The sequence below is a fragment of the Rhea americana genome, unplaced genomic scaffold (assembly GCF_003343005.1).
Source record: "Rhea americana isolate MKP2758 unplaced genomic scaffold, rheAme1 scaffold_18, whole genome shotgun sequence".
Taxonomy (NCBI): domain Eukaryota; kingdom Metazoa; phylum Chordata; class Aves; order Rheiformes; family Rheidae; genus Rhea; species Rhea americana.
The window spans coordinates 4,045,751-4,062,082 of record NW_028185927.1 but is presented as its reverse complement, the minus strand read 5'-3'; the positions used below and the strand labels follow the sequence as shown (position 1 = coordinate 4,062,082).

The following is a 16,332-nucleotide window of genomic DNA, read 5'->3' as shown; positions in this document are numbered from 1 at the left end:
TTCCTCCCAAAGACAGCCAGTAAAGGCAGCCCTAAGCCAGAAATGATTCGTGTGGAAAAGGGGGTTTTAGATAACCAGATAGGACTTATAATTAATTTTGAGATTGTCACTGCTTAAAAACTAAGTAGCAAGGAATAAAACTCAAAAATTCACAGTTCAGGGCTCAGTCAAAATAGGATGATGGAATGAAAGCTGCTATCTCAGATAGGATATTTAGTTCTAAATGGGAGTTATAATTCATATTATTGTTCCCTTGAATGGGGAGGTCTTATTGAATACTTCCTGRAAAGTAATGAGTATACTAAACTGAAATTTGAGATATAAGGCATTTCCACGTCTTGGGGTTAGGGCCAAAATACCACATTTTTGACAAAAAATACATATGTACAGCRGCCTTATTGTAAAAAAGTATAGCACCAAAAGGTTGTATTCTCATGTAAGTGCTCTACAGAAGTGCTGCTTTGGGATGATGGACCCTGTAAATTCAGCGCACAGGTTCACTTCAATCCTTAGTAAATGGCACCAAGCTATATTTGACCTTGGAATCCTATTTTTTTTTCATAAGGTATATTACTGTATGACTTCCAGTTTGTTAAAATTTAATCTAAACAGAATTTGGGTAAATGTTGCTTCATCTATGAAGATTAAGGGTTCTGAAGCCACAGTCTCTTTTTGAAAAATTCATTAATATTATTACAATAGGTTTTTTTAAACCATCTTAGGTGTATAAAGAAGATTAAATGCTGCTTCACTTATTTTGGACTTTCTGTTGGAAAATGTTTTGCATCTTTTGGTATACGTACATTGAATTTCTGTAATTCTTTGATTGCAGCTCTGCCAGCAGCACCATTCCAAATATTGCAACGGATCCAAACTGCAGTAGTGAAAGTGAGTCCTGGCACCTGCAGGAACTGTTAACACATTCGTCCAATCTCTAAATCTCTGAGTCTTCAAACCGTTAGTCAAAGTTAAAATTTGTCTTTGATATATGGCTATAATGTTATATGCGCTGAAGCTCTGCTTTATTACACAGAATTCTGTTTAACTGAACTGTTTTTAAGATGGGTAATGCTGACTATCATGCAAAGTTTTCAGTTACAAAGAAAAGCACCATACAAAGGTATTGATTAACCGACTCACTGTTAATTACCAATGCCATCTATATTTTTTCATCAGAAAGCTCAGTTGCTTTCGGCATCAGAGAAATAAGAGATGATTCTGAGAAATACTTTTTTTTTAAAACGACATTGCATCATCTGCTATGAGCAATCACAGATTTAGTGGAAAGCACACACATTTCTGAGTGAGTCTAGTCATTAGCAGTACACTTACAAGCATTTGCTATTTTATAGTATTTAGAAGGTAAACAGAAATGGCTACGAATGCTGCTAGCTATGGAATTCAATACACCATTGACTTTTAGAAATACTAAACGAGAAAATATTTCAAACATTTTTTGGTACAAATAAACAGTCTGGTTTCTGGAATGAATACACTGACAGAAGTCAATGGGAACCGCCGGCTTTCCGAACTGCTGAAAACCGGGTCACTCTTTTTTTAAAGGCTCAAATACTGATTTTGGGGACAGGTATGACAATATAGCAAGTCGCTTATTGGTTCATACAAAACCAGATCAGGGAACTACAAGAAATACATCATGGTTGCCAAAGAACACCACGCCAGAAAACCTCTGCTGATGTCCTGTTCTGATGCTTTAACCAAGGCTGGAGGGGAAAGAGAACAGAGTCTTTTACAAATTWAACTAGCAACAAGCAACAAAAGCTTTTCCACTTCCACACGTTTGAGAATGGATTTTGAGATGGACAGATCCTTGCAAGTCTGAGCTTGTTCTTCAGTAGCTGGTCTGGGAGCCAAAGCCGTAACAACCACCTTTCTGATGGTGGTGGATCATTTCTCTGTATCAAACACTTAGAGTTGTGAGTTTTTTGAGAAGTAACAGGAACGTATGACCAGCTATTTAGACTCCCTTGCTCTCTTCTGGAGGGTATTTTGTACAGAAAACAGCATGGTTTTTGAAGTCCCGGACACATAAAAACAAATGTGGCAGAACACTCCTACTTACAAGCCAACAAGCATACAAATTTCTGGCTAGATCTTACTCAAATAATGAGATTTACTAAAACTTTCATGAAAGAATGTGAATTTCTTTTTATTATTGCTCCTCATCCTTTCCTGCTCCAGGTCTCTCCTGACCCACAAAATTGCCACACATCATTAGGGTAGGAAATCAGCTTTGCCAATTATTAGTCTCGTGACATTTGGTCTTTCAGCTGCTAGAATTATGTGTTTACCTGAGAATCTTGTATTTCATTTAGAAMGTATGTTTCTCATTCTAGTCCTTGTAGTTTCAGTGAAAAGCTGGCAAATATGAACTCTAAGGACTCAAAAGGCAGAAGAGAAATAAAAAAGATGAGTAAATAAAATAAATATATATGGTTGTAGTCACAGAGATATCTTGAATATTAAGTCAATCKCTTGATTTTCTTAGTGTTTTTCGTGTATTTTTCAAGTTGGAACAAAAGAAAACAGATCAGGAGAAAGAAATCCCTATTCCTTCCTTTACAGCAATAAACTTCCATGCCATACAACGTCTCTTCACTTTCCTTTTTTTTTTTTTTTTTTTTTTTGAAAAAAGAATAGCCTGGGTTAGGCGAGGTTTGAAATCTCACTTAATGTTGCTGTGAAATGGCCAGCAAGTGTCACTACAGACTGAAGTAAAGCTCGTCCTTTTCCTCTGGAATCAGACGTGAAAATGTGTGCGGCAGCCAGTGGCAATGAAAGGTGGTGGAACGAGAGACCAAACGGCTCTGCGGACCAGCTGCACACTGTGCTGATAGAGATCACGGGGCTGACCAAAGTGCACCACTGAGTTTCCATAAAACCCCCAAAAACCCACAAGTTAGGCGATGGCTACAATTAATAAAATTCTAATAATTCTAATATCTAACTACTCTAATAAGAAATATCTAACTACTCTAATAAGAATAGAAGAAACCAACCAAACATATCCAGCAGGAATTGAACTTTAAGTATAAACAAGCAACTGTGGTTAGCAAAAGGAAGCAGTCTGATTTTGTCACATATGGAAATGGAATATATTGAGAGGTAACCTAGAGGAAGGAAGGAAGGAAAGCTTGTGGTTAGAGCAGAAGATCGGGGTCACAGTATCTGGGCTCTACTGTAACACAGCCATTGACTTGCTGTAAAAGCCTGGAGAAGTCACTTAATCTCCTTGCATTTTATTTCCCTAATTTCTGAAAAGAGTATAATACCTACCTTAAAGGTTTTTTGAGACTTAATTCACTAATATTTGTACTGCATGTACAGTCCTTCATYGGATGGTACTACAGAAATACTAAGCATTATTATTGCACAGCAATATCCCCCCAAAAAATTAATGCAGCAATACATTCTTTAATAAAAAGGACGTTCCAGTTAATATGACATGAATTTTTATAAAAGAAAACAAAGAAATCAAAATAACTACGTACTAGTAAATTTAACAACCTCTCCTTCCAAACACAGTTTSTCATCTAGGGTCCTAACCGCATATGAACTATACATTCAATTCCTCCTCCAACTGCAAAATGAAAGGAGAACACCCTGAAAAATGAAATAACTGTTTTTCCTAAGGCATAAGTGTAATTTGAAATATAATGTGATAGAATGAAAATCAACAGCATTGTTGAGTTTATTTGATTAAAAAATGTTTCTCTGTGTACAGTGGCTATGTGTATAATCAGGATCGTGCAGTACAATAAATTTCCATTAGGAAACAATGATTCACTTACCACAGTGAAAGCAGTAATAAGGTTAAACTCTTAAGTTAAGTGGAAAGTAAGTCAAACTAAACCCCAGCAGGTTTCCTACTAGTGGCATAGCTAATGTTTTTGAAAATGTTCTAAATGTTCTTTCTCAAATATATGTATTATACATCGCAGTATTGTTAATTATATCCATTTTCTCTTTTATACACTTCCCCAGGAGATCAGTGAAGAATGGAAAACTTACTTATAGTGGATTTCAGATTTAATGAGACAAAGATGGTTTTAATATATATGACAAAGTGATGTGCTCTTACCATATTTGATAGGTAATTATTTTTTATACTCGAATAGCTACCATTTTGAAAATAATTAATGTATTATTTATGTAATTAATAGATAATCAACCAAGTAATGAAATACTCTGGTTGCAACATGGTGGGTGGTACTATCCTGTTTAACACCTCTGGAGTTTTTGGCATGACATCATTTCTTATACATTTTAAAACACTTCATTTGAAAGATTTATGCACATTCCAAATATGTAAGAAACACTGCTACAGTATTTCTGTTCATGTATATATACCTGGCTAAGACTTTAAAAATAGGGGGATTTTTTCTGAAGTTAGACTGTTAAATCTACAGTTAGGTGCTTAAATAAATGCCATAATTTTCCACAGAAATAACAAGCATTCAGCACTTCCTACTGAAAATATGGATCTGTTGCTGTAGGATTCTGCAGATCTATCAACAGTCCTGCATTAGGATTTAAGTTAGCCTTCAAATCTACTCATAGAACAAACAGAATCAGCATGAATATTTGTTTTTTTCCCCTCATTAGCAGAAGACTGCCAACTAGAAAAACCAAACCAATAGGGATGTCACAGCCAAACTTAGACTTGCCTGCAGAGGGACATGGTCAGAAACTTGAAAAGAGAAAAACTTTATCTACTTTGACACAACCTTCTTACTAACCCTCATAAATAGAGGAAGACTTGGAGAATATCTAATTGGGAAGACCGTTGCTTTTCCCGCAGTTATTTTCTTGAACACCTGTGTAAAGATTGTTTGTTTAAAGTGTTTGCTACCTGCCTTCTGAGGCGAATACTCAATAAACTCTCCGTGCCCTGAAGAGCGCCGTTGCCCTAGACACCCTGATGTGCTAGTGGAAGAGAAAAACCTCTTTACCTCTCAACAAGCTCAACAATTACTCATGATTTCTTTCTTATTTCTTTGGTCAAAGATCACCTGCAGAGTAAAGTGACCTGTGATGATGACACAGGTGAGTGACTGTTTAAAAGTGATAGCTATGAACAGAAGAAAATCACATGGTTCAACCGGGTTTGTTTGCTGACTTAATAGCACTCTTTCCTAAATTGTCTCACTGCTTTGGGGGAATGGAACAAAAGACAGACCTCCACAAAGTCACGGGCAAACCTGAATCCTGGCCTTCAGCTGAAGGAGCTTATCGGTCAAAATATAGCATAATGACTACAATTCTTTTCCTTCTTTTCCATAACTCTCCAGGCTTAGGCTCAAGAGGTGGCCTAGACTGCCGCAAATCTCACAGCGTACGTGTCTTCTTCCACATACCTGTTCATACCAAAGGCATGCTAAATTTACACCTCTGCAAATGTGATTTCAGATGGGCTATTCTCAATTCAGATGTGCAGAGAAATAGGCTATTAAACTGAACATCACACAATACATTAATTAAAATATACTGGTGTGGGAAGTGAAATAAATAGTGAGGCTTTTCACGGCAAAACCCAAGTTCATAGTCGGGTAGAATGGAAGACSCACATCACTTTTCAAATTTTGGTGTTATTAGCCGTCTAAATAGTCTGAGAAGCAGATGTCATTGTTAACAATCAATAAAATCCAAAATGAATCAAYATATGGTACAAAAAAGTAGGTGAAAATATGAATGTATGATTACATATGTACATGCATTCAATTATTTTATGTATCAGACAAATATTTTATCCTACTGTAAAGAGAAGTCTCTCTATGAAAACTATGACTGTTTTTTTTATTACCTTAAAATATTGCAGTTGTTTCTCAGCRTTCATTGTTCCTTCATTTTCTTGCCTCAGACAGGAATTGAAGATGAAAAGCTCCGTATCTCTCAGCCACCCTTTCAGCTCTTTGATCCTGACCTCCAGCTGCCTCACCAGGCTGCCGCTTTCAGGCGAGAGCAGGTCACGTGGACCTAACCCACTGTGCCCTACCATTGTGTCTTGGATCTTCTCTCCTAGGGTTTTCTAATGCATCAGATAAAGAAAACACAGATTAGTCTTAAGAACCAAAACATATATATGCAAGTTAGTGCGAAACAACAAGCATCTGTAAGATAACTAGAGTTTTTTTTTTAATTACTACTAATATCAATGAATTTCATTCTATATATCCTTGTTTCAATCAGTTTCGTTCTTTGTACCCTTATGCCCCAGTGCTGCTCTCTCTGCAGGCAATGGACAAGCCCATTGACTTTGCTGGAAGCATGATAAATCCATGTTTACTAAGAACCACTATGGACAAAGAAGACAAAACGGTATGTAACTTTGCAGAGTAGTGACCCCACAAAATTTTTCGGTTGCCTTCTACATCTATGACCGTAAGACATACTGGTTCCTAGGCACTGAATTCACCAAACTTTTATCCAAGGTACAGTCTACTTTTTTAAGGTAACACTGAAATACTAAGATGTTTTTCTGAGCTATGAGCTGTCAGGTTATGGTTTCCAAACTTAGATCACAAAAAAGCTTGTTTGCTTTGAAAAGTGGACGAGCTCACTCGGACACCGATGGACTAGATCCTAGCAGACTGGAAGCTGCAGCGCCCCAGTGTTCCTGAACATCAAGYCTGTTATCTAGGCAACTACATTTGGATTTAAGTTCTCCGTGTTAAGCATCCACTTGAAAAATAACGGACCAGAATAAACATTCACGTCTGATCTAATGAAATTAGCTTCCTACAGCTTTTCAGGGTAGTATTTCTAACAAAAGAACYGCTGAACAACGCTTTGGCAGTGGACACTGTGAGCACGATGAATGTTCTGATGGGGCCAAGGATAGAAGTTACCTTCCTTTTCAGTATTTTGAAAGGCAATCCTTTAACATCACGAGGGAGATATACTGTCGCCTGCTTCTTCTATGCCAAGCCGTATTTCACCTGACCTATAAGCGGCTGTCAGTCTGACACTTATTATAAGCGCTAGATCTGTGTTGCTGATTGTCGAATATTGAATATACACTGACAATCACAGCCAATAACCTTTTAAACTGATAATTAGCAGCGGTTAATTGTYGCAACATGAAGATACAGTTTTAGTTGACCCAGTATGGCTGTCTGTTGAAAATACATGCTTTAGAGAGCCACTGGAATATAATTTATAATGATGAAATTAGCCTCCAAAAATAAGCTTTAAAACACAAATAAAATTAGATCAACAGACATTAATCTACTATGAAGCATTCTGTAAATAACATCTTTAGGAGATCATAASTGAAAAACATGCTTTCTTGGCAACACCCTTCTATTTTCGTGGTGCAAATATTGATAATTTGAAGACCCTCAGTGGAATCCAGCACTAGCTATTGTTTTTATGCTGTAACAAAAGTAGCAGCAGGAGGTGAAATCAATGCCCTTGGAGGGTAGGGTCACAAAAAAGAATTTATTGCCACTTTTTTGTTCTGGAACAGTTTGCAATCATAAATTCTTCATAAACAGAATACTTCAGAGAATGGTCCGTCTTCATAAATATACGACAGAGGACATCAATTTCATTTAATTCACAATTTGTGTCAGCACAGCAGATGCCAATGCCTGCCTTGATAGGGTTGTTTAATATGCAATTGAGACAGAGTAATATTCAGCACAGGGGACAAAATTTCACAGATTAAACTGTACGCACCACTGACATTTCATTCTAATGTATTTCCATTCCACACTGTTCACCTTAGATGAAAGTAATATTAAAAACCATATCCCTCTATTTTACCATTGTTAGAAGTTAAAATCCTTGTCTTTAATTTTTTTCATGCCAATTAAAACGTAATCATGCCAATTAAAACAGTATGCCTAGTGCTGTTAGTTTCTGCAGAGGTTTTTATTAAATTATACAAAACTCTATCAAACTCTGCTTATTATTCATGAAATTGCATTTAGCAGGAAAACAGAAATACTATTTATTTCTATTTTTCTGTAAATGCTGAAATTAACGGTAAAATTTAATCTAAAGGTATATTTTGATTTTAACACACTGAGAAATGATTTTTTTCAAGAAAGAGTATTTCTAGACTTTTAGAATTATTGATCAGTTACTTATCTCAAAGTTTTATAACCTACCAGCTATAATCAGTGCCACTGAAACAAACTGAATAAATACATCAAAAGTCATAAATGTAAGGCTCAGAATAAAAATGAAAAAAAAAAGCTATCATGCTTCCATTTAAAAAAATGGGTTAGTAAGACCTGATTTTTATTAGTAGTAAATTTACTCGTGTCCAAATACTGTGAAAATGTATCTGGTGATGCTACATATTACTTTTTACAAGTAATGAGCTAACTAAGTGTAAGACAACTTTGCTCATTTTCTGAAAATGTCCACATTTAAAGAATCAAGTAATTAGAAACAGCCATGATCAATTAGAAAAAGCCCCACCCTCTGTAAAATGGATATTGCATTACCAAATAAGCTAAAGTGACACAAGTCAGTATTTAAAATGTTGGCAGGTTGTACACACAGCTTACTTGTAATATATTAGAAATGTTTTTCAAGCTAAGCTAATAGCATGCAAAATTATGCAATATAACCGTATTGCTAATATCACACATCTATAATTAATCATTCAAAGTAATTTATAAATTTATCTTACCCTTGATTTGAAGTGAAGGCAATTAGGGAGAGAAGTGGATGGAAAAATATATAGTTTGACCTCTCTCTCTCTCTCTCAGCTGTTTTACAACAACAGGACAATAGTGTCTCCTGCACGGTGCCATCACTGGTCTCTGGGTAACAGAATCACTATATTGCTTTTTTTGCCAGATTCTTGTATCTCACTCTTTGGCTGAGACCCAGCCCATCATAGCGTGAAATGAATTACATGAAACTTTTTTTGGCTTTTGTCAAAAGTGAGCTGAATACAGCAGCATGAAACACATCCCTGGCTGTATTCTTAGCTCCAGGTATTCAGATTTGTACTGAATTTGCATATTTGTTTTTGAGCCATCAGTGTGACCTGAAATACGCAGTGACAACCCCACTTTTCATCTTAAGGGTATAGTAAATAGTTAAACAGTAGATGTCTCTAACATGTACCTTCAGAATAAATTCTATTAACATTCACTCAAGCATGACAGTCAGTGTATATCAGATATACTGCATTATAGTTGACTTGGTGCATACCCATAATACACGGCATATTTTACTTACATTTTTTATGTATTAAAGAACTAAAATTATTAAAGTCAGACAGGAGACAAGCATGGAATAAAAAAAAAATCAACAGAAGAGGAGAATACTATGGAGTTTCTATAATAGCATAAGTAGCTTGTTTGAAACGTACGTGGCGAATTGAAAGAGAGAGATATTTGTGCCTCAAATTAGAAATCAGACAGACAGCGTACTTCACCACACAAAAATGTACACATAACCCACAAACAGTAATAAAAATGCAAATACCCCAAGCAGTTCCCATTTTTCATTAATTGAATCCACTTTTTCAAGGAGATCATTTGGTAGTAAAACACCACTTTTCTTCAGAGCTTCAACCTTACTAAGCAGTTCCATCTTTTTCGGGAGCCTGATTGACATTTCTACACTGTATCTCTAAAATGAAAAAAGAAAGAAAAAGAAGAGAATATTAGCTGCTGAGGAGAGTTTTCTCTATAAAAATTTAAACATTAGTTCTATATGCCCAGTTATGATCATGCTCACAGTGCAGTCCTCCTCCTTTTCCTTTCTTTCTTTTAGCAYAACCTTCTGATGACACATCCGATGGGATTTAGGTGCCAAACAGGTTGTCTTCCGGGTGATGTGTATATGAAGGCAGTTGACTGCGTATAGTAATAYTGGACAGATCTAGCACTGCCTCATCTGAAGCTCGATCTGCCTTTGCCTCGCTCAAATCAGCTGCTATCTTAACTGTGCTATTTCAGTGAGAAATACTGATGTTTGCCATTGGAAGAAAAAAAAAGAAAATAATTTCATAATTAAACTTCCTGTATAGTTTATTTCTTCTCTCTCTCATTCTGGATTCTCGAAAACTAAGGCACGTGAAAACAGGAGCACTTCACCTTCGAAAAGCGATTAGACATAACTTCATTGCCACACAAGAGTAACTTGATTTTTATTGCATTGGCCAACAGGAACAGTGAAACGGCACAGAAACTAAACAGCCACAGTGCTCACACAGCCCAATACTTTCCTCAACCTGCAACCCCCCTTTATTTCCTGCATGGCTATTTATCACCTAAAAAAGGGACAGAGGAAACAGAACTTAAAACAGAAGCCTTTTCCAAAATTACTTTAATACGGCACTCTAAATACTCAGCTGTTTATTACTTTCATACTTTAAAAAAATGCATTGTTGTACTCTTAAGAAACGAACTGTTTTCTACATGATACATTGGCAAATGAATCTCTTTAAAACCCTTATTCTCTGAAAGCCTATATTGAGTATTATGTATGATAGTTCTATAGTGATTAATTATGTTTTAGTAGCTGGCAAATTAGAAAATAAAACTTAACTCACAGGCATATAGTCATATACRTACACTACATACAGTTAAGCTAATTCCCTCTTGCTCGTGCACAAAGCATACTTATAGAAATAGGCCTGATATGGCCAAAACCGTACCTTYTACTCAAGGAAGAAAATCCAGCACCTCTCCTTACAAAGGTGTTTACAAGACATATGTAAATTATGCCTAGCTATTAGCAAACTGCATCCTAAACATTAAGCTTGCCTTGCTTTAAAGMCAACCAAGAAAAATGCTATAGTAGTTCATATTGAAAATATTAATAACTGGGCTAAGTATAAAAAATTAAAGTAGAATAAGGAATGTTTAAAACATGGGTGCCTTTTGCAGACTCAAGACCATGCTCTGCAGGAAAACAAAACAAAAATACAATTGRAGACAGCTTAAAGGAAATAAGAAAGGTGTGAAATCACTGTTTCAGCTAACAGGTCCTCAGCATTTCCATGCATATGTTTGCATATTGTTAGTTTCATATTTTAATCTTTCATTTACACAACACATGCACATCATTTGTATTATGTAAACTTCAGCAAATATTAGTCGTTTGTGGATCATAGAGCAAATGTTTTAAATGAGGTGATTTAAACCATTTCTCATTATTAATGAACACTGATCAGGTGCCTGTGTATCCAAAATTACATGAATATGCATAGTAAAAAACAAGGAATTGTTTACACAGAACTTGCCTTTTGATACACGGCATACTGAGGGTACGGTTTGAAAAAAGGACAATGTTAGGAACAATCAGATTTGGCACYAAGGAACTGGAGCAGCCAAGAGATAACACCGCTCTGTTGGACTGAAACGTTCAACAAGTGTTCTTCTTGGGCCTGTGTCTTGGCCTTTTCAGCCAGAATGCTTACTGGAGGAGATTGCAATCTTCTTTATGTAATCTGATTTCTATTTAAAGATGATATAGCTGAAAAGGATTTGCATAATTATTTCCATAAGTGCATGTGATATCAAGGGGAATCCAGAGCCCAACTCGCTAGGCGCAGAAATCCAGTTCGTGCTACTCTCTTCCCTTCGTCAAGCGAATTAATAGACTGAGGGAGTCCTCTAGCTGCGCCACGCGGCTGCAGACCCGGCTAGTTAATACTGATCACCTGCTATCGCCCGGCGGCCGTGAACCGGGGTTCGTTACGCTCCCGGGCAGCGCCGGACTGGCAAAGAAACGAAATATGTTGCACATGCTTCTTAACTGCAATGTTCTTGTTAACGTAAAATGTTTCATTTAATTTTGGACGAGATAAAACAATCCTGCAGCGCGGCGTAATCCAAACAGTGTGACAGATGTTATAAAAGGTTATTACATTAAAAAATAAATAAGCTAGATTTTATGTACGCTCCCTGTCTTTTTCACCGTGTACCCTACTGTACAAACAAGCACGATGAAAGCGCTGATTGACAGAAAATGCATTACACTGCACCAGTAAACGATGCGAGAAYTCAGCTCCTTATTAGATGTATGGGTATGTGGCTAAGCGTCACTACTGTTTCACTTATGGAAATTAGCGTGCAGCATGTATTTTAATTTAAGGGAAGAGCTTAACGTACAGGAGGAACAGTTTAAGAACTGATAGCACTAGATGCTATGGCTTTCTTTTTTTTTTTTTTTTTAATCCATTAAACACCTACGCTCTAAGCAGTTGCATGACAAAATTAGCTACTGGCTCTATCAGTGCTGCACAACCCCAGTCTAGTAGGACTACTTTATCCTGTGGTGAGAAGATAATTTAATCTTCAGATTCATTCTTTCCTCCGCTTTAAGTGAGCAAGGGCTGCTCTGTTGTGGCAGTCTGTGGATGCTACGATATAGATTACTCTTTAATAGCCAAAAATGAGATTAAGAAAGTTCAAGTCACAAGATTTCTCGCAGTGGTCGTAATAACAAATTAATGAGTCTATATTTAATTTCCCACAACACCTGTCGCACCAAAAACTGACAAAAACATACTGGAAAAACTGCAAAATATTTACAGCATGATTAGCTGTCTGCATGCATGGCTGATTTTGTGTTTCTGAAGCAAAACAAACCACTGATATCTAAGTTAAAGAATTCTGACTTTTTATTCCCCCTGACTCCACATGATCTATATTTCTCAGAAGAAAAATAGTGGAGTTCAAAAAAAAAGGCAGTAACATTTATCCATGAATAAGTTTGGCAAGACTATTTAATTTAAACCACAAGAAGTTGAATTCCAAAACAAAGGAAGTTAAAACCTTATTTCCCCCGAAAAAAAACATTCTGAGAAATCTTAGCAGGCTTGATTGAGACACATTTTTTTGACACTTTATACTAAAGCTATGCTTTTTTTTTTCCTTTTTGAGTTAAAAATTATAGAAAACATTTTTTGTGTGTGAAAAATCACACCCGAAAATTCTGCCCAAATGGGGACTGGAACAATGCCTTGTAACAGTGTTAATTGTCACCATGGAAACCAGAAGAATAAGCCATTTTGAAACTGGTATAGAAGGCACACATTGAGCAACTCAAGCATTTTTCAGCCTCCCTCAGTGTTAAGGAACAAGATGCCTAGTCACTGAGAGGTCACAGAAAGAAATCATCAAGAAAGGGTCGTAGATGTGCACTGTCTGGTAAATAATAATAATAATAATAATWATTATTATTATTATAAACCCCTCGGCACACAGTTAACAACTCTGCAAGGCTCCGCGCTGCAGCTTTCAGAGAGAGAAACCTCACAAAAAGCTGGTCGGGGCTGGGGTAGAGATTCCACCCCTCGAGCAAAACTTTCGGGCAATATTATGCGGCCCTTGCCCCTAAAGCTCCCTGGGAATTCTGCTGTTGTAATAAAACTTCAGAAAACGACAGGGAAAAAAAAAAAAAAAAAAAAAAAAAAAAAAAAAAAAAAAAAAAAAAAAAGCCTGCATGATGGAATTCAAAATAATGCTCTAAAAGCACACAGAGAGATTAAGACATCCATTGTAAGACTTTTGTATGGTGCTTCTGTTGGTTATAGTGAAAGGAGACTAGACACACTGAACACACAGTGGAGCTATGGCTACGAGGTTCAGAAGAATTAAGCCGGTGAACTTGCTCCATTATTGCAGGAAGGGTGTGCTGCTTGTGGATGTTCTGCTTTCTACCGCTCACCTACCAAAAATGCATCTTCAATCAAACGACACTGTGTAATACACAGCTCTCGTCAGGACTGCAACTTTATTTTTCCCTGGATTACGTCTTTACATTTTCAAAAACGTGCCTGTTTTAGAACGGTTCAACTGCTGCAGGCAGAAGCGCACACACACGTGTGCAGCGTATACATGTGCACATACAGTCACTGCTGGCACACGTTCACAAAATACGCACAACCGGCATAAATTTGAGTAATAAATACTTCACAAGCATACTCACCTGAAAWATAAATACATATAAACATACAGCAATGCATATGTAACAATATTTGTCCATCATCTCCTCACACACATTCCCACTTTGCTTTCTGGATAATGTTTGCACTCTTCATGCTAGGCTTCATGGTGGCCCCTCAGGAAGCCCATGCCTAATGCCATTCAGTGACGAACAAAGAGTCTTTTTATTCCAAAGTCCAGGGTCCAAAGCTCAGCTGTATACAAGCAAAGTGAAGGAATCTGCTAGAGGCCAGCCTCCCCTTCACAATAGCTCCTAAAGCTTCCACCTTTTTGGTACTATCAGTGTGAAACATTTTAGAAACCGTCCAGAAGCCTGGTTATATTTCTTAGGCTGTCAATACCGCTAGAACCTSCGGACAACATTCAAGATCTCCGTCGAGTGATCTGTCTAGATAAATAGCAGTTGCTGTTTCTTGCAAACTTCATGTATTTCACTACTAGCGATTTATGGCAAATAATTGCACAGGGAAATTATAAAGACTCCTACAATTGTCCTTGTAAATTAATAATAGGCTTTCTTGATTGGGATAAATTTGCTGCTGAGCCTTTGGAAAAATTAAAAAGTGCAATGTCATTTAAAATTGCCAGAACTCACACAGTAAATTACATCTGAGGTTAAGAATCAGTTTTTCCTCTTCTAGCTTATTCCATTTGCATGATCTGGAAATCATATTACATTGGCTATGTATTGTTAATTGGACATAGATTGCATTATCTTTAATATAAATCAAACTACAAATATTAAAATGAATTGCAAATTCTCTAATAGAAGATCATAAAACAATCTTTTTTTAAGTATCTCCCATTAATAATTTAATTCCAATTATATCACTCAGAAAGCTCAAGAAGGAGAGCGCTAACTTATTTCCATTTGCTTCCCCCCCACACACAAATACGCACAGTAGTAAAATACGTGTTTATGTGGGTGTGCATGGGTGTTTGTGTGCAYGTGCAGGTAAAAGAAAACAAATCTTAGCACTTTTGTCATAAACCCCCACAGACACCTTGCTTTTTTATTTCAGAAAGTAGCAAACGTGGATTATTCTTCTGCTACAGATTCCTTTCTCCAGCAGCCAGTGAAATAAATACATTGAAAGAAAGATTAAGTAACTTCATGAACTAAATTTTGCCTACATTAAAAAATTATGCAGTCGGTGCCCGTTGTTCTGCCTTTTTTTAAGGAAGGTGATCCCAACTCTTTGAATTTTACTATAAATGTAATATCTTTTTTGAAGACTTTGTATGCCCTTTAATGAATTTATATTAAATATTTAATACTGTTTAGGGCATATCCACTACTACCAAAAACAGTTATATTCCCAGCAGTCCCACTGTTTCAGGCAGAGGGCTTGATTGATCCTCCTAGCCTGAATTGAGTAGAATGAAAAGAAGCAGTTGGAAAATAGCTGCAATCATTTAATGCAGATGACCTCTGACAGGCTCACAGCTCTTCTATCTGAACAGAAATTTGCATGGGGTCTCTGTGCAGAGGAACAATGTAACCTAAATGGTAGACAATCTTTATTCTAATGAAGTGGGTGTCAAGGTCAATGTAAAACTGCAATGATAAATGGTGCACCACTAGGCAAGAGAAGTTGCATAGGCATTGTAGTGCTTTCACATTAATTGAAGGCTGAAATGCAGCGAGTGAAAGCACAAGACTCTCTTTTCACCATAATGTGTTAATGCACAAATGTTTAAATGTTTTATTCAAGCCTCTAGCCTGTTGGCACAAATCTTATTGCAAACAAAAATACAATAGTTGGCCAATAACCAGAAAAATAGAACTTTTTATTAGCTTGCCTTATTTCTCGAATCCCTAACAACTTCCACAATCTACTCAGAGTACCAAAAGAATAACAAGTCTCCAGACACCTAATGTAATTCCCATGATCCTTTTTCTATTTAGGATATCTGTCTTTAATTAGTTCCAAACAAGCAACCCTTTAGACAACTCTTCATTAGATACCATTCCCAATGAACTAAATGCAAGAAGAAAAGTCATGCTTCAATATTATTATTTCCTAGATTTCAAGTTTTCTTTTAGCATATAGTTAACATCTCCAGGTGCCTTTTGTTCTCGGCAAGAATTAGACCAGTAAAACTGGGTTTTGTAATGCAAAGAGTTGTGTGCCTGGAGTGGGGACTAAACTACAATCTGTTATTGTGGCTTTGTCAAAACTGCAATACAACTATAATTATAGTACTTCATCAGTCGATCAAGCAATTTGGAGAAGGCAGTACATTTTGTCTTATAAAAATGAGGAGGACAGTAAGCTGCTTTTTAAAATCCTGAGCTGCTTAAGCTTGTTAAGGGTATATTGTTTGCTAATACACTCATTAGCAGCCAAGCATTTTAACTTCATCAATTAAACGGGAAATGGTG

General features: G+C 36.5%; 1 protein-coding gene across 1 annotated transcript in view; it reads right to left on the bottom strand.

Moving 5' to 3' along the window:
* Positions 1-16,332, bottom strand: part of AKAP6 (A-kinase anchoring protein 6) — a 211,803-nt gene that overhangs the window by 38,573 nt on the left and 156,898 nt on the right. The window contains exons 9-10 of the mRNA XM_085301681.1: positions 9,472-9,618; positions 5,825-6,049 (exon numbers count right to left, since the gene is read on the bottom strand). Coding sequence (XP_085157807.1) covers positions 5,825-6,049; positions 9,472-9,618 — 372 coding nt within the window. The remainder of the gene's footprint in view (positions 1-5,824; positions 6,050-9,471; positions 9,619-16,332) is intronic.